Raw genomic sequence first — 17,864 nt, 5'->3', positions numbered from 1 at the left:
AATGATGGGTTTAGAAGGGTGTAGCTCTGCTTAGGCTTGCAGTTAGTCTCTTATGTGTGTTGCTTGGTGGCTACAAAAGAGAAACATATTATTTATTGCAGCTTTTGAGTAGAATTAGTTTTTTGTTGTCTGTGTGCATAAGTTTATCAGTTGAGTGTCCTACTGTAGAAGGCCAAACTTAGACTAGACCAGCACCTTAGGCAAGACTAACTTCCGGTGACCCCCCTCCCCCACACACTGATAACCAGTTTGGACCTGGCACATTCCCTTCTGGGGGGCATGATAGCTTTAATCTGGAGCATCTCCCTCCTACTCTTGAGTTGCAAGCAGGATGTTGCTAGAGCATGGGATTTGAGACTTGGGAGGGGCCAAAAGACTACCTAGTCCAATCCCCCCCATCTCCCATAACATGCAGCATTCCTGGCAAAGAGTCATCTAAACTCCCCTGAGCCACCTCTGAGGATGGCGGAGAGCCCCCTGCCTGCCACCTCCCCGGCCAACCCCTTCCACCCCTCCCCACACTGCCTGGAGGGTTCAAAAGTGCCTCCTCATTCCAGCTGACAGTTCCCAACTGGGGCTGCAGGAGCCAGGACATGGCAGCGGTGGGTTGTGACGAGGCCAGAAGGCACCCATATGTGGCCCTTGTGTCCGCTGATCTTTATGCTGCTGCTGGGCCAACTAGTGCGGTGGCATCTAGTGCAGGACATGCAAGGGCAGCTGGCACCCTCTGCCGCTGTGAGGAAGGTGGGCGTAGCAGAGTAAACTGAAGCAGAAGTGGGCCCATCTGTGGCTGATGGCGCTGCTCTGACTCACATGTGTGTGGCCCAGCACAAGGTGCTGCAGACTACAGCCCCAACAGTCCCCACCAGACCAGAAGGGGTGGTATCGCGCAGGCGCTCACTCACCCACCATTGTCCACAGCACCCATCTCCAGCAGGCGGATACCTCAGCAGAAGAGCAACCCCTCTGTGACGGCCCACAGAGGGGCAGTGCTGAGTGAGTCCAAGGGGGTGGCTGCACCAGGGATTGGCCAGGCTGCCCTCTCTGCCAGCCCCCAGGCCTGTACCAGTGCCCACAACTGCCCCACTGACTCTGCCACCAACCTGCCACTACCACCACCCCAGCTCAAGTCACGTGGGCACCTCTCATACATACAATTTGGTGCCCCCCCAGGCATCCACCTAATTTCACCTAATGGGTGTGCCGGCGCTGTGTATATGGAAAGTGAAGGGCCCTTGTACATACACACATGAGCTGTAAGCAGCATTGGTGCAATGATAGTGACCAGCTAACTCTGAAGATAGAAGATGCAGGTAAAACAAAAGACTTATTGTTTAGCTGTTCTGACTGAGTGTGCTTAGTGTAGTTACTATCATGCTGAATTAACACCAACTCTCTCTGGTGTCTCATATACGTCACCACCATCTACATGCCCTTGTGAAGTCTGTAGTTCAACCAGTAACTTCATTGTGCATATCTTTATGCATCTAGCTAACCATTTTTTAATAATCCGCTTCCTGGTTCTCTCATTTCAGCAGTTTTTCGCACATGGCAACACTTTGAAGCAGTCTTTGAATTTATTTATTCTTCCTGGAGTTTTTTTTTCAAAAGCTGACTACTTTGTACTTGCTAGGTATAATTTAATCACATTTTATACATTAAACCCTCTTTCTCTAATTCATATTCATCTGAAGTTGTGGTGGAAACTTTTCAAGACAGAGGTTGTAATTGTATGTGGTTGCCATCCATTTCTTGGGATTTTGAGATACTGTTGATAGTAGTTGTCATGTAAGTGATCTTAAATGTGGTTCCTATTAAGATATAAAGGTAAAGGTAGTCCCCTGTGCAAGCACCAGTCGTTTTCAACTCTGGTGTGATGTTGTTTTCACAACGTTTTCACAGCAGACTTTTTACAGGGTAGTTTGCCATTGCCTTCCCCAGTCATCTACACTTTCCCCCCAGCAAGCTGGGTACTCATTTTACCGACCTCGGAAGGATGGAAGGCTGAGTCAACCTTGAGCCGGCTACCTGAACCAGCTTCTGCTGGGATCAAACTCAGGTTGTGAGCAGAAGGCTCCGACGGCAATACTGCAGCTTTGCCACTTTGCACCACGGGGCTTCTATTAAGATATAGGCAGCCATTTAAAAAAAAAAAACAAACAAAAAACAACCCTCTAAATTTGTGAGGGTTCACTTACATAACACAAGTTCATCATTAAAGTGAATTCAAATATTCCTATGGTACACACTTTCAAGAAAACTGCTCTAACTTGGATTGTCATCCTCTTGAAATAACACAGACTGGCTACATACATTTACAGATCATCTGCTTATTCATGGAGTACTGTGAACTGATAATTCCTAAAGGAAGAGCATTTAGAAATTTCTTGTATGATGCAAGCAACATTTTATATAAGAGGCAGTATGAAACTTCAATGTTATGGTCAAATTTTCCTTGAACATGCACATACAGCAGTCTCAGCTTGGCTTCGCGAACGAAGATTTAAGAAGGGTGCAATAGTCCACGTCTGCTGCAGGCTCGCTGGTGGCTGACAAGACCAATGCGGGACAGGCAGGTCCGGCCACAGTGGCTGCAGGGAAAAGTCTGATTTAGGGTTGGTGCTGTAGCAGTGCGATTCTTATTTTTTGACCGCAAGTAAGGATGCCCGTTGACCGCGGCTAGCCAACTGGGGTGGAGGAGATGAGCTTTGTTTAGGCCACCTTTTCTAGGCCCCTCTCCGTGTGGAGCAAGCAGTGCTGTCCCTAGATAAGGCTGCTTGGTCGTTCAGGGTGCTGCCGAAAAATGCTTTCGTCTCCGGGTTAGCATCAGGCGACCAATACCCTGAACCGCCTACATGCAGGATCGGGACTGCGGCTTCCAGTGGCACCTTCCACCTGCCGTTTCGCCCCTTGCCCATCGCTGCAGGACTTGATGCGTTGTGGGTTGTGTATGTGTATATGCCCTTCAGGCCTGCGCAGAGGAATTTTTTAGGTGAAGCCCAGTGTGCGCGGTACTGGCTCCACCCTTTCACCTGGGGGTCATCTGCCATGGCCCAGTAAGCCGGGACGCCGGCAGCGAGTCCTCCAGGTGGTAGGTGTTACATTAACGAGCTCTATCTGCCCGGGTTTGATGTTAGAGTTTTCCTTCTCTTAGGCTGGCAAGGTTGGTGGGCCCAGCCTGCCCATCCGGTCGCACCATGACGTAGCAAACTCTGTGAAAAACGGGGGGGACCAGCAAGAAGGTGTTGCTACGGATGCAGTAATGCAGGAGAGGCCATTGCAGTGACCATCTGCCAGGCATAGCCAGACAGTGACCACGCGGCATTCACTACACCGGGAGAGGAGAGGCTATGTATTGCGCATACACTTTCCCTGGGGGGGGGGGGTAGGATACCCAGAGGGAGCCCCCCCCACCCCACCCCCAGCAGTAGTCCATCACAAATCCTTCTTCACTGAGTCCTGAGTCCTCAGAGTCTCTCATACATATCGCTAGATCTACAGTAGGGGGTTGCTGGGTGTCCCCCCACCTAGCCCGGCTATCAGAGCAAGGTGGGGGTCAGTAATCATTCTTAGTAGATTTGTTGAGCAGATCAAGGTCTGTGAACTGAGGCAGAAGAGAATTTATAAGCCCATCAAGTGAGTGACAGTTAGAATATTAGAATCATAGAGTTGGAAGGGGCCATATAGGCCATCTAGTCCAAACGCCCTGCTCAATGCAGGATCAGCCTAGAGCATCCCTGACACGTTGTAATGGATGGAGGCAGTGGGAAGAGACAAAAGCCAGAACTGTGGGTGAGGAGAAGAGAAGGAAATGGAGGAAATAACACCTGCTGATAACTTTTTCTGATTACTTGGTTACTTTGGAATACTGTGTGGTAGAGGGAACTTCCTTCTGTAATTTACTTTTTATTGGCTGAACTCTCTCTCAACCAGGCCTCTCCCCCCAGGTGTCTTTCTAGCAGTGTTTGTTTTGACTACCTTTTTCAAAGGAAGTGAATTAATATGCAAATCTGAATTAGTGATGGAAAATCTTTTATATATATTTGCCTCCTGCTTCATAATTAATATATGTGTTATTTTCTATAGACTGAATCTGGCTATGGATCAGAATCAAGCTTACGGCGCCATGGCTCTATGGTGTCTCTTGTGTCTGGAGCAAGTGGATATTCTGCAACATCCACCTCCTCATTTAAGGTGAGTGGCGAATAATGAATATAATGAAATAATGGATTTATTGTATTTTAGAAATGCTTAAGAGAGCCAGTTTGGTGTAGTCGTTAAGTGTGCAGACTCTTATCTGGGAGAACCAGGTTTGATTCCCCACTCCTTCACTTGCACCTGCTGAAATGGCCTTGGGTTAGCCATAGCTCTGGCAGAGGTTGTCCTTACAAGGGCAGCTGCTTGAGAGTCCTCTCAGCCCCATCTACTTCACAGGGTGTCTGTTGTGGGGGAGGAAGATAAAGGAGATTGTGAGCCACTCTGATATTCAGAGTGGAGGGTGGGATATATAAATCCAATATTTTCTTCTTAAGGAAATTACTGAAAATTTTCTGCCAATAGTTAAACCTGAATTTGTGCTAAACTTATTTCAAAACACTAAACAGGCTATATTATAACTTACAAAGACTCTTTTAAAGAAGATAGTTAGGCATGAGGTCAGGGACTGTGTGTATGGCTGTCTCTTTCTTTCAAATGTCTATTGTAGAAACTCTTTATACTATTTGCCTTTTTTGGCTGTTAAGCTCACAGAGAGCCTGTGTCTTCCATTACTAGGAATACAGCAGAGATCCACAAATCCCAAGTGTCTTGTGTTCTTAACAGCCTTTTGAGCTGGCATGGAAATATTTTAGCGTAACAATAAATAATAGAAGCATGTGCTCTGTGTTCTGCTGGTAAGTAGCCATGCTTGCCAAAGCACAGATGTTTTGCATGTACTGTTTTGAAGTAGTATGCAATCTTGTATGTGGATTAAACTTGAAGTTAATAAATGGGAAAGAAACAAAAGACAGTTCAATAATCCAAATGTTTTATTAAGTATTAGTAGATAGTAGATTACATGTGGCGGGCGAGAAAATCACAGAGCAGTCTCTCTGAAAGTATGGCTTTAATAAGCAAAATGTATGTTCAGGTAGAAGACAAAAGAGAGAGTGTGGATGGATGGATAAGCTTCATTTAGTAAGTTAAAGTGAAATGTGCATGTTGGTTACATGGTCTATAATTTGTAATATTTTGACTGAAATTCAAACACTAGTCATATTCCATGTGTCAGTACCTAAGCAGCTCCACTGTCATTGATCCCATTCACATACTATATCTTACCTGAGACTTGTATCAGATTGTGTGTAGCCTGACCAAAATGATTTTTAAAAACTTTACAAAACCAGTTGCCATTGCACCTTGAAATTTGTTTGTTGCACCTGGAGCTCCAGGATGGCCTCCCCTCTCATTTGTCTTAGACATTCCCATCTCCAAGCCCTTTCTTACACCACCCCCACTTTCTCCTCCCCCATGTTACATACTTTCCTTTTTATCTTCATTCTGTATTTGGCTCTCCTTCTGCCCTGCTTCCTTTCCATGTTTCTCTTTCTCCCTCTTCCCACAGCCAGCCATAACTTAGCTAGGTATCTTTTCCTTTTTCCTAGGGGTGTGCATTCGGTATATACTGAGCCAAATAAATACCTGAAAAATACATTATTTGTATTTTTTTTTGTATTTATTCAGCTGAATACAGAATAGGGTGTGGCTACCAAAATAGCCACACCCTAATAAAAGCCACTATTTGACTTTTATTTGGGTGTGGCTAGAAGGCATTTAAAGTTTAAATGCCCTCTGAACTGAACTAGATTTGTAAAGGTTTTTTTAAATTATTCTGGTCAGGCTACACACAATCTGATACTAATTGCAGGGTACAGCATTTGAATGTGATCAGTGATACTAGAACTGCTTAAGTACCGACATGCAGACTATAACTAGCTTTTGAATGTCAGTTGAAATATTATAGATCAAAAAATCATAGATCAAAAAACCAATATGCATTTTAAAGCTTGCCAAGTTGTGCCATGGCAGCATGACTCAGCAAGTGAAATTCTTCATTATTTCCTATGGGATGGTCCCCACAAGATATAATGGAGCCAAATAAATTCAGGTTTCCGAATACTTACCCAAATACCAATACAATACTGATAGCAGTACTTCTGAATATTTGGGAATACTGGTATTTTTCGGGTCCAATGGACCTGAATCAGGAAAATGAAAAAAAAAAAGCACACCCCTACTGTGGCCATAGCTGTCCCACCAGACATGTGCAGCCACACATTTCCCAGCCTGTGCACCTGGCACTGGCAACATCAAGCTCATTCCTAACCAGCTGATCATCAGGCTTGCTGGCAGGGGTGGCTTCAGTGTCTGATGGTCTTTTGCCTTGCAAAGCCCTGGGTGTGTACATGGGCCATGCTGGTGGCGGCTTCTCTGCAGGTGGACTGTCGAAGAGAGAAGAAATAATGCAAAATTCTTTTGCATTGTTTACAGGGGGATCCAAAGCATATTTACAGAGAAGTAAGCGCTGAGCTCGATGGGGCTCCCTCCCTAGTAAGTGTGCTAAGGATAGCAGTCTTAGACCTTACATTTATTGTAACAAATACCCAGGTCTTTGTTAATGTCAACAAGAGAAGGTGAAAAAAATTACACTTTTGGCTGAATGAACTAACATTAGAAAATTGTGAAACAATATAGCACCTTTTCCTGAACTTTTGACAAGGTCCATAGATGGATTATTGGATCTTATTGAGTTATTATCTTAAAGTCTCTATACTTACTTTGAAAATAATTTTTTGCCACTTTTATGCACTTGCCTTTATAATCCATTATACTTTCTGTTTCCTGAAACAATTGAGCTGCTTCTGCATCCTATTTTCTTTTTATATTCTCAATGAGGCACACTTTTTTCTTGTGAAAAGTAAAAGAGTTTCTGTGGCATTTAACAATGAGAACCCCATACTCAGTTGTTCCAGCAAAAAACCATGAGCCAATTTCATCAGAAGCATTAAGTGCTCATCCAAATACAGAGAAAAACCTTAACAAAGCAAAGCCAGTGTAGTGATACCCAGACACAGCTAAATTCTATGCAAAGCATTACTGAATACAGAATAATGTGGCAGCCACTGGCTACTCAAAAACAGCAAGATCGATAGTGTTACATCTGGTCCAGAATGCAGCAGCACAGGTGCTGACAGGTACCCTATAATGACACATATTGAATCTGTGCTTAACCAGCTGCACTGTCTCCCAGTTGAGTACCGGATCCACTCCAGGATTCTGGTTCTAACCTTTAAGGCCCCAAATGGTCTGGGGCCACTGTACCTGTGAGACTGCCTCACCTAGTATATCCCCCAAAGAGCATTACTCTCACAATATCAAAACCAGCTGGTGATTCCAGGCTCAAAAGATGCCTGGCTGTCCTTGACCGAAGCTAGAGCCCTTCTAGCCCTGGCTCCTGCCTGGTGGAACTCTCTACCTAGAGATGTCTTGCCCTGCAACACCTTATACAGTTCTGCAGGGTGTGCAAAATGGAGATGTTCTACCAGGTTGAGGACAGCAGTGGTTTTTCCATTTCATCTGACCCATGATCCTGCCACTGGGAGGAAGTGACCACATGCAGAATGCCATCTAAGACAGAAGTTTTGCTTCTGCTGGTTTTATTGGAATTATGATTGACTGTCTGGTTTCAAATTAATTATGCACTGTGATGTTTTAACTTAATTGTGTCTTAAATATATTGTACACTTCCTCCACGGAAGGGCGCTTTAGAAATGTAATTGATGATGCCGTCCTTGCTTTTCCCCCTGAAGCCACAAAGTTGTCCTATATAATAGGCAAGCATGCAGGTCAGCAGCCCCCAGAGCCCTCCAGCAGAGCTGGTTCTTGAGAGCTTCAGGCAGACTGAGGGGAAGGAAGCATGTAAGAATGATGTTGGCTAGTAGCATGTGCTGTCAGAAGCCCAACAATGACCAGAGGCATTAAACCTGGTCAGCTGGGGCAGGCATATTGTCTGAAAGAGCCAGGTGTATGGTAACTGAGAGGAGGAGCCAGATAACCAACCTTTTACTGGATTTGTTATGTCTGATTCCTAAACTTTCTGTGCTGGATTCTCAATACAAAGGAAATTTGTCAAGACTTGCTGTAAAGAAGTTTTGAGCCTATCATGCATAATAACCAGAAAACTGCTCTATCAGAAAACTGATAGTGATTAATGTGTACTTTCATAGTTGAATTTAGCAATACCAACTCAATATTTTGTTTTAATTCCTGCACTTTCAGAAGGGTCACAGTTTGCGTGAGAAGCTTGCTGAAATGGAAACCTTCAGGGATATCTTGTGCAGACAGGTTGATACATTACAGAAATACTTTGATGCCTGTGCAGATGCTGTCTCCAAGGATGAACTCCAGAGAGATAAAGGTATTTCTCCTAAAGTCAAAAGGCATAACTTTCTAGGATTTCACTGAAATGTGTTTTCAGTCTTTAGCTGGCAGTCTTCTTATCCAGTCATGTTAGATCCAGCCACCTTTCTGTTTCTGACAAAGAGAGACGTGGTCCTTTTTAACCACCAAAGAAGGCTATGCTGAGCATCATGTACAGTAGCCACAAGGGAGAGGAGCTGTAATATGGATGGGAATAAAATGACATTGTGTATTTGTAAAACCTAGCTGGATTCAACCCAATGTTGTGTTGAGAAAAGGGGCTGTATCCTTTAGTCTTTAGCTCACTTGCTATTGACTCCTGTGTTCCTTTCAGTTTCCTGTCTGATACCATAACTTACCCACCTTGTGTCCTGGTAGGAGAAAGGTGGACATAAATATTTTAGATTAACCACACATTTATTCTTAAACATATAGAAGCATTGAAAACATGACCTTTTACCACAGTATACATAGATGATGGGACCTGATATTCTATCCTTTAACAGTATCTAATCAAGCCCACTGTTGCTATGTGAACTCCTCTTGAAAAGGGGGCACTTGTAGAAACAAAGTGCTGATGCAGCCATGATATTAAAATAAGAAATCCAAAGCTGTTTTATTCTGTCCCTGTGCATATTTATTAGGAAAGAAGTCTGCCACAGAGTTTGGTGAGGATTGGTTCCAAGAGTGTGAATAGAATCAGCCTTAGCAGCAGAAATATTAAAATATGCAGTTAATCAGGAAGGAAACTTCACTGTTTGCTTTGATACTGATTTTACTGTTACTGACCATCCATTCTCTGTATTAAATCTTGACATTACAGTAAATTTGTAAATATAGTAATGAGGCCAGCCAAATATTGCTTTCCCCTCTCCTGGGAAGCCAAAGGCATAACATTTCTTAAGTGTGTGAAGTCATGGAGTGACTCATCTGAAACAAATAAAGCACTAGACTAGAGCATATGATAAAAGATCCCTGTAACTGTGCTGCTGATCTGGTATTTTCAAGTAATCCCCAAGTAGTACAGCTGTATTTAGGTTTCTACGTTTCCTCTCATGCATACATCAAAAGGAGATGTGCTCTTTTAACATATGAAAATGTTCATCTTTTCCTCCATGAAAACTGTTTCCATGTAAGAAAGCAGCTTTAAAACAAAATCTCTGGTAAGAGCAGAATGGCTGGCTGGCTGACTTTCTAGATATTATTGCAGTATTAAAGGTACCCTCTGCTGTTGACTTTGGGATTCTCAACGAGATGCCTCAATAATCTCTCTTGCAGTGGTAGAAGATGATGAGGATGATTTTCCTACAACACGCTCTGATGGGGAATTTTTGCATAATAACTGTAGTAAAGAAAAATGTGAGTACATGTGAATTTATGATATCTTAAGTATTCCAGTGGTAAAAGAATAACCTAGGGGCTACTTTAAAAGTGTGTAAAATATAAATTTGAGATTGTGATGGTAATGAAAGGGTTAACAAGAAAACTAAGGACGCATAGAGCCTGCGTCAGGTGATCTGAGGGTGGGGGCCAGAGTGCTCAGAACTCTCAGAGGTGATTGACAGCTAATGGCTGAGGGCAGTTAGTGACAGACAGAGTCTGAGGGGGACTGCTGAAGAGAGCAGTTGGTCTGAGAAGGAACTGAGACAGGAGCTGAGGAGAGTCTTCGAGAGAAGCAAAGCTCACTGTTCACTCTATTTAGACAGCCGCGGGGCTGTGTGTGACTAGAGAAGAGTCACAGTAAAAGACCTGTGAGGTCACAGACACAGATACACGTCTCTTAAGAGCTAAAGAGGTGGTTGAGGGAAAAATGTGGGTCTAGAAGTCTAAAGGGCTGGGAGAAGAGACTCCAGTCGACTTAAGGGACTTGGCCCATTATACCCAAGAGGCCAACCCAGAATAGTGTTGGAAAGTGAATCTATATGAACTGTGAACCTGAGAGACCTAAGTGAACTAGATATTATAAAGCCTGAACTACGAAGAAACTGTTAACTGCTTGAGATACAATATAGCTCATGTATATATTTCCCATTCCCCAGTTGAAGACGGTGTGTGTACGTTAATAAATTTCTGTGGTTTACTTTAAAGTTCTCTGGTGCCAGTATATTGGGAAAACTATCAAAGCTGTTGTGGTCCCCTACCTACAAACTGAATTTATATCCATCTGAAAGCAAAACAAAACCCCTGAAGAGACTAGTATTGAGAAATCCATATTACACCCACCCCTTGAGTTTCATAGCCGTGAGGTAAAATTCAAGAAGAAGAACTGAGGCGGAAGAGGGGCTGGGGTAGCCATAAGCCGCATATAGAAACGATGCAGTGAGACCGTGAGGCACACTGTTATAGAGATCAGCTGTCTAAGTAAAATCAACCAGATTTAAAAATCTGTTTTTAAAATGTTAACACTTCAGAGCTTTAAGAGTTCAAAACTTCTGTTTTGTATTTTCCCCTGTTAGATGCTATACAGACAAAAATACAAGTAGAATGTGGTTGGGAAACAAGTGTTAAGCCAGTCTCAGTGTCACTTTAGTAACATGGTTCCTTTTAGCATTCAAAATCATTAAGTTTAAAATTGCTTTGTGTTTTTCTTGATAGCTTGGAAAACCAATGTCCTTACTTAAGTATACAGTTGTTTAAATTTTGTTTTCCGTTTGCTTTTCTGGGAGTCCTGTTAAAACTCTGATCTTTGCAGTACAGAAATGATTCAGTTGGCTTGATATGATTGCTTGTAGGTGCTCTCACATGCAGGGAAAAGTCTGCTTACTGTACTAAGAAGATTCAGGTGACTGACTTGATCCAGGAGGCATCTGGGAGTGACTGGATCTGATTAGCTTCTTGCTATGCTCAGGAGCTTATAGCAATGAAGCAGAAGCGTTGAGTGTAAGGTTCAGAATTAATTTTGTTATAGATGTCCCTTTTACTGAAGATCTGACAGCTCATGACTTAAGGCTTTCTACTGTTAGCTGCCAAGTAACCTGAACTAGCCAATCTTTTACCCCCTTGAAAAGGGGTAGGTTTTCAACACAAATCAACTCCCCAGCAGAAAAATAAAAGGGCTCGAAGCAATGTATCGTTCTGAGATTGTATTTTAAAAATCAAATAAGCAGGATAAGGAACAAGTAGAGATATATTAAAGCAGTCTCTGTCAAGACATCATTTTCAGGCTCTCTGCCTTCATCTCCAGTTCATCTTTGGTAAGCCAAAGCCAGAAAGTGGTCTCAAAATGTCTCAATTTTCAGATTTGCATCATGGCAGGCTTTTGCACAAACAGTTTCACTAGAACAAGGTTGTCTCTTGCGTAAGCATCTATGGGCATCCTCAACTGCATATACACAGGTACCTGTTCTTTAGAAACACAGATTCAGTTCACAGGCTGAGCTACATTAAGTCTGTCAGAGTTCAACACAGAAATTTCTTTAGGCCCAGAAAGGCTAGGAAAACATGTCACAGTTTTCCTGGGATGAATCCACTTTAAGACGTGCTCGTGGCAATGGTAGCAAAAGAGCTAATAGCTTCTGCCACTATTATATTTGCATAGTGTTGTCCAATGAAGCTTTCAAGAGTGTTTCAGTGTTTTCTTTTAAGGATTAATGGCAGGCTACGATTGGTTGTCACTGTGTGAATCAAGATAAAGTAGTTCTAATCCACTCTAGCTTGAAGCTTTCAATAGTTGTTCATGATCTGAAGATTCCCTCCCCTCTTTCTATTTCCCTTATGTGTTTCATCTTCTGCACACAGGCAAAACTGGCATGAGGCTTACTCATTGTTTGTTTGCCTAAGCGTTGTCCTCTATTACATCCAGATGTCAGAAATAGGGTTGATTTTGTTGTGAAGGTAATACATCTTTGGAAGTGTGTTTATCATCCCCTTGAGACTATCTGAGAAATATTCTTGGACCTGCATTTTTAACTCAGTTTCTAGATCCCTATCAGTTTGTTTTCCATCCTGATGCTGGCCCAGAAACCACCTTCATTGCCATAATTGATGACCTCCAAAATAGTGGTTCCAGTCCTTCCTGGCAGGCAAAGTCCATGTAATGTAATGTAATGTAAAATTTTATTTATACCCCGCCCTCCCCCGCCAGAGCAGTCTCAGGGCGGCTTACAACATTTAAAATGAACAATACAATAATAAAACATTAAGAACACATTTAAAACCAATCAGTGATTAAAACATTCCTAGACTAACAGTGGCGGTAAGCATTATTAATTTAGCAGTAAACATTGGTACCATCATTAATGAACGCCTGTTTGAAGAGGGCGGTCTTGCAGGCCCTGCGGAACTGATCCAAGTCCAGAAGATAGTGCTAAGATATTGTAGCTCTTCTCCCTGATCTTGGGCATATGGATTCCACAATGTTCCATCTTACCTTCTATATGTTATCTAATGTCTGCATGTCCCGAATACTGTAGTTATTGAAAACTAGTAAGAGATGTTTCTTTCGATTGTGGAGGGTTTGGATTTTGCTGTGGTTATATATGGTGGTTTGGAGGGATATTACTGGATTTTCCTTCTTGATTGTATTTATTATATTTTTAACACTTAAATCTTCTTGTGTTTCTTTTTAAATTTTAGTATTTGTATTCTATTTATTTCAGTTTGACTCTTCTGTATTAGAAAATGGGAGCAGTCCCTATCACTATATGACCATGTTGTTTAAACAGTTCCCCTGTTAAGCAGGTTGTAACAGTGAAGAATTCAAATGAGAACAAGAGAAATGGCATAGGTCATGTAGAAGCTCACTAGTCACTGGATCTGTAGGTTGTATTATAGGCTCCTGAATGAATAGCTCCGCACTGTGAATGCAGTCCATCCTTGACCCTTCCTATGCTGGTCGGCTGCCCAGATTAAGGGAGAAAAACCCCTACAAGAACAGTAACAAGTAATATTCAGCAGACATCAAGTGAGCTCCGTGCGCATGATGTGCTTTTATTTCCCATACCTCCACCCCTCATGCCCTGTAGGTTCGTGTTACAGCGGTTTGAGCACTTGCCACAATCCAAGTTTGAGGCCTGTGATCCTCCTCCCATGCTTACTCAGTTGGAACAGGAGTGGAGGTTTATTTTATATATTTATTCATTCATATCTCATGTTGCTCCCCAATGGGATCCAAAGCAACTTGCATTCTTATCCTCTCCTCCATTTTGTCCTCACTTAAACCCTGTGAGGAAGGTTAAGCTGAGAGTATGTGACTGGCCTAAGCAAGCTTCCATGGCAGAGTAGGGATTCAAACCTAGATCTCCCAGATCCTAGTTCACCACTTTGTTACACCACACTGGCTGTCACACTGGTTTCAGTTTTGTATCTGTGCTGTAAAATGGATTGGCAGTTAGATTTCTGAGCAGAGCAGTGTTAGAGGAATGCTGTAATAACACTTGATGTCCTCCTTGGATGTTTGGGCAAAAAACATTTAGAGCAAAATTACCACCACCAGTTGTTCCCCTGTGCTGGTGTGTATCCATCATGATACCAGAAGGAAGCCCCATGCTGCATAGTTTATCTGACTAGAGCTTATGTAGTATTTAGCTGTGATTAGCTGCAGATTTAGTTGGTGCCCTAAGGTGAGCAATGGTTGTATTGCAAAACATCTGTTGTATTTATGTCATTGTTTTTACTGGTATAGCATTGTGTTGGTTCCAGGAATATGGGACATGGTTGAGGGGTTTTAGAATGGAAACTGAACCCTGTTTTGTAGTGCTGTTACCCATTCTGTTCCTTATGCTAGCACAGCAACACTAATCTGATGTCTTTACTGATGTGGGGCTTACTTAAACTACTTGAACAGTTTGTCAACTAGTGTTTCGATTATGTCATTAATAATTAGAGATCCAGCCAGCCCAAGCAGGCCTTGCTCACCTGGGGCTCTCCTTGGTCGCTACCCCCCCAGTCAAAAGGTCAGCAAGCCACCCACTGCCCAAAATTACATAAGTTGGGAAAGGATGGTGTGGGCTTCTCCAGGAGTTAATAATGGCTGCTGGGGGCATGGCAAAACTCCTGGTGGCTGGCTGGCTGCCCACTCTCCTAATCCAGGGATTGTTATGCAGCTGCACCTACTATTCAGTTGACAAGGTAGGTGGGGAGGAGGAGGGGGCAGTCAGAAAGGTTCAGGAGCTGTGCTCCTGTGAGCTCCTGCTGAATTCAAGGCCTGTTTTTAAGTCAGCAAATAGTAAATTTAATTAGTATATTCCTTTAGGTCCAGATCCTGAGATATTTCAATGAAGGTAATTCCCCATCTTGTTTGAAAAGATGCTTGATACATTATTCATTAGCTTTGATTGCTGAACTGAACTTGAGCCATTATTTCTGTACCTGAACGAATGGAATGTTTTCCTTATCTCCCTTCCTTAAACTGTGTGTTTGGATCATAGAGACAAAGTGGATTCCAACCAAACATTTCCTTTTTCTATAAAATTTGCTAAAGATGAAAAGCAGGTTAATTAGCAGACAGTGACACCAATTAAACCAGCCTCTTTCAAGGCATGATGGTAGGCTTCTCTACCTGCTGCATAGTCTGGTGTATTCCTTTTTGTAATTATAATTGTTCCAAAACCAAGAGTAAGGCATCCGTATTTAGGTAAACAATTTCCATTCAAGAAAAGTCAATACAGGTTGGCACCAGTGTTCCCTCTAAGCTGAGTTAGTGTGTGCTAGCTCACAGATGTTTAGCCTCCAGCTCACATATTTTTGTCTTTGCTCAGGAAGGATGACCCCTGTGTACACTAATTTATGCAGTAGCTCACAGTTTTAATGCCAGTAGCTTATAAAGTGGAATTTTTGCTCACAAGACTCTGCAGCTTAGAGGGAACATTGCTTGGCACCTCCTCCAAGTAGGTGCAGGTAACTGGTTCCACGTACAGCAAATAGCTGGTTCCATGAAGAATGAGCAAAGGAGACTAAATTTCACAGGCTAGCTGAATAAATATTGGTTTTGAGTACATAGATTTCTTAAGCTGTAAGGCCTACTTATCTAAAAAGCATGGCTGTCCCATTTCCTCTCGTTACATGCAGTGAAGCTAGTCTGTAAAGTCATAAATCTGTAAAAGATTAGCAAAACTTTAGGACTAAAATAAGTTGTTATCAAGTTGCCAGCAGAGTTCTCTTATCTGGAAATGCCAAGTTGAATGTGTTAGGTCTAAGAGAATAACTTTTTAAGGGAAAAGATGCGCTATAGAGCCTCTGAGTTGCTATGGAGAACTTCAGAACATTTCATGAAATGCATAATAATCCTGTCCTGGTTATTTAACAACATGGACTACAAGAATGGGAAAAAATACATTAAATAAAAACAATGATAAAAACTTAATAGAACTAACTGAACACAGTTCCAAAAGTTACCTCATACATATTGATCATTGCTTTGGTTAGGGGTGCGTGTAACAATGTTACCAGTTATAGATTCAATTGAGACAAGGCTTTCTCCAGTAAATTTTACCATTCTGACCCACTCTTCTCCTGTAAATTAAGTTTGCACCACTCATCTTCCACTTTCTCCAAAATCTGTTCTATTGGATCAGATGTACAGGACAATGTGATTTTCAGATACTTCATATTTGCAATAATTCGTGCTAGAAGTGCAAAATGCAAGTCCAGCTTAGGGAGATTGAAGTCCACACATCAAAAAAACATCCCCTGAAGAGCACTGTGCTCAGCTGAAAAAAAACCTTCTGGAGATCCCTGGCCCAAAAAAGATCTGGCTGTCCTCAGCCAGAGCCAGGATTTTTTCAGCCCTGGCTCCAGTGTGGTGGAACTGTCTGCCAAATTATTTTTGTGCCTTGCAAGACCTAGTTCAGTTCCACAGAGCCTGTAAGGCAGAAATCTTCCGCCAAGCCTATGGTTGAGGACAGCAATGGTTTTTTAATTAGCCTGGCCTCCTGTCCATTCACTCCCCCCCTACCCTTGGGGTAAGGATGATCTGGTTTTAGATGCCATATTAATGGTTATTTGTATTTGTTTTACTATTTGAACTTATGTAAATATGATTATGCATATTTTGAATGTTGTACACTGTCCTGAGCCCCAAGTATGGGGGAGGGCAGTTTAGAAATCAGACAGACAGAACAGGTAGGAGGCTAGAATTCATAGTGAAAACATAAAACATCTGCTTTGACAACAGGGTGATGAAAAGCAGGAATACAACATCCAGATACGTCATTCATCCAAATAGAGCCTATTTTCAGAGGATAAACAATAAGATTTCACAGGTTGCACAGATACATGAAAACTTCAGCAGGAACCATTAGTACAAAGACTAGTTTTCAGAATCTCAGCACATAACAAATACTTACAATCCATGAAATTTTTTATCCTTAAGTATGACTTCTCTCGGTGCAGTAGGAAACCTAAAAAGCAATATTTAGCTGGGGCAGCCTCAACTATAGTCCATTTGACACAAGCAAACCCAAATGTTTATGTTCCAATAAGTTTCATACAATTTTCTAGGAATATGTGTTTCAAAATAAAAATGTACAGTCCATCTAGAAGCAGATTCAGGACTCCTCCATCACTGCATTTGTATTTTTAAAAACTTAAGTTTTATCAGCATAAAGTTCAGTTTGCTTTTGCTCATTTGTCAGCTGTAAATCATATTGCAGTTCAGTTTGATAAACCAAGGAACTTTCTCTTGAGACAATAATAAAATACACTTAAGTACTTGAACATGTATCTCATGTATCTCCTCAAAGAGTAAGGCATCAGGAAGCAAATAAATCATGCTGCATGATATCAAAGGCAGGATTTAAATATTAATTAGCAAAATACTCTTTCAGGATTTCATCATTAACATTACATAGATGAAACAGCATTTCAGTTGCTCTAGACTATGAGGCATATAGCTCTCTTGAAGAGGCTGCTCTTCGCCAATGAATTGGGGTCACCTGAGAAAAACCTTGCAAAAAAATCAGAAAAATTGCATCTATGCCCAAGCTAAAAGTACTCTCTTGGACACTATTATCCACCTTATGAGGCAACAAATGGCCCTGTTACAAGAGCCACTGTATTTTCCTTTGATGTGCTGTAAAGTAAATGTACTTATATCCTTGATATGATCTCTGATGAGGCTATTCGGGGCCTGGATGTAATTTTTCTGATTTTTGCAAGGTCTTTCTCTTAGGTGAACCAAATTCATAGGCAAAGAACAGTGTGTCAGAGTACACTGATTTCTTAAGTCATGAGGCCTGTTTGTGGCCTGAAAGCATGGCTGCCAAAATTGTACTTGAGTCTTCAGAAGAGGAAATATTGATTTCCTCTCATTGCCTTTCCCACTGCAGACTCCCACCTTGCTTTCAGTGCTGTTTTCTGCTGACCCCCAGGAACAAATGTCTGAGAACTTGATGAACTGCAGCAGGGTAGAAAAACGAAGACACTCCCACTCCTCAAAGTTTGCAGATGGTTGGATACCTCACTGTGTT

The 17,864-nt window shown here is 42.2% G+C and overlaps 1 protein-coding gene across 2 annotated transcripts in view; it reads left to right on the top strand.

Annotated features, from left to right (window-relative positions):
• Positions 1 to 17,864, top strand: part of CERT1 (ceramide transporter 1) — a 105,644-nt gene that overhangs the window by 50,312 nt on the left and 37,468 nt on the right. For both annotated transcript variants that reach the window (XM_060235830.1, XM_060235829.1), the window contains exons 4-6: positions 4,087 to 4,194; positions 8,317 to 8,455; positions 9,736 to 9,816. In XM_060235830.1, coding sequence (XP_060091813.1) covers positions 4,087 to 4,194; positions 8,317 to 8,455; positions 9,736 to 9,816 — 328 coding nt within the window. The remainder of the gene's footprint in view (positions 1 to 4,086; positions 4,195 to 8,316; positions 8,456 to 9,735; positions 9,817 to 17,864) is intronic.

The sequence above is a fragment of the Heteronotia binoei genome, chromosome 4 (genome assembly GCF_032191835.1).
Source record: "Heteronotia binoei isolate CCM8104 ecotype False Entrance Well chromosome 4, APGP_CSIRO_Hbin_v1, whole genome shotgun sequence".
NCBI classification, from domain to species: Eukaryota; Metazoa; Chordata; class Lepidosauria; order Squamata; family Gekkonidae; genus Heteronotia; species Heteronotia binoei.
The sequence above is the reverse complement of the archived record's forward strand: the minus strand, read 5'-3'. Positions and strand labels throughout refer to the sequence as shown.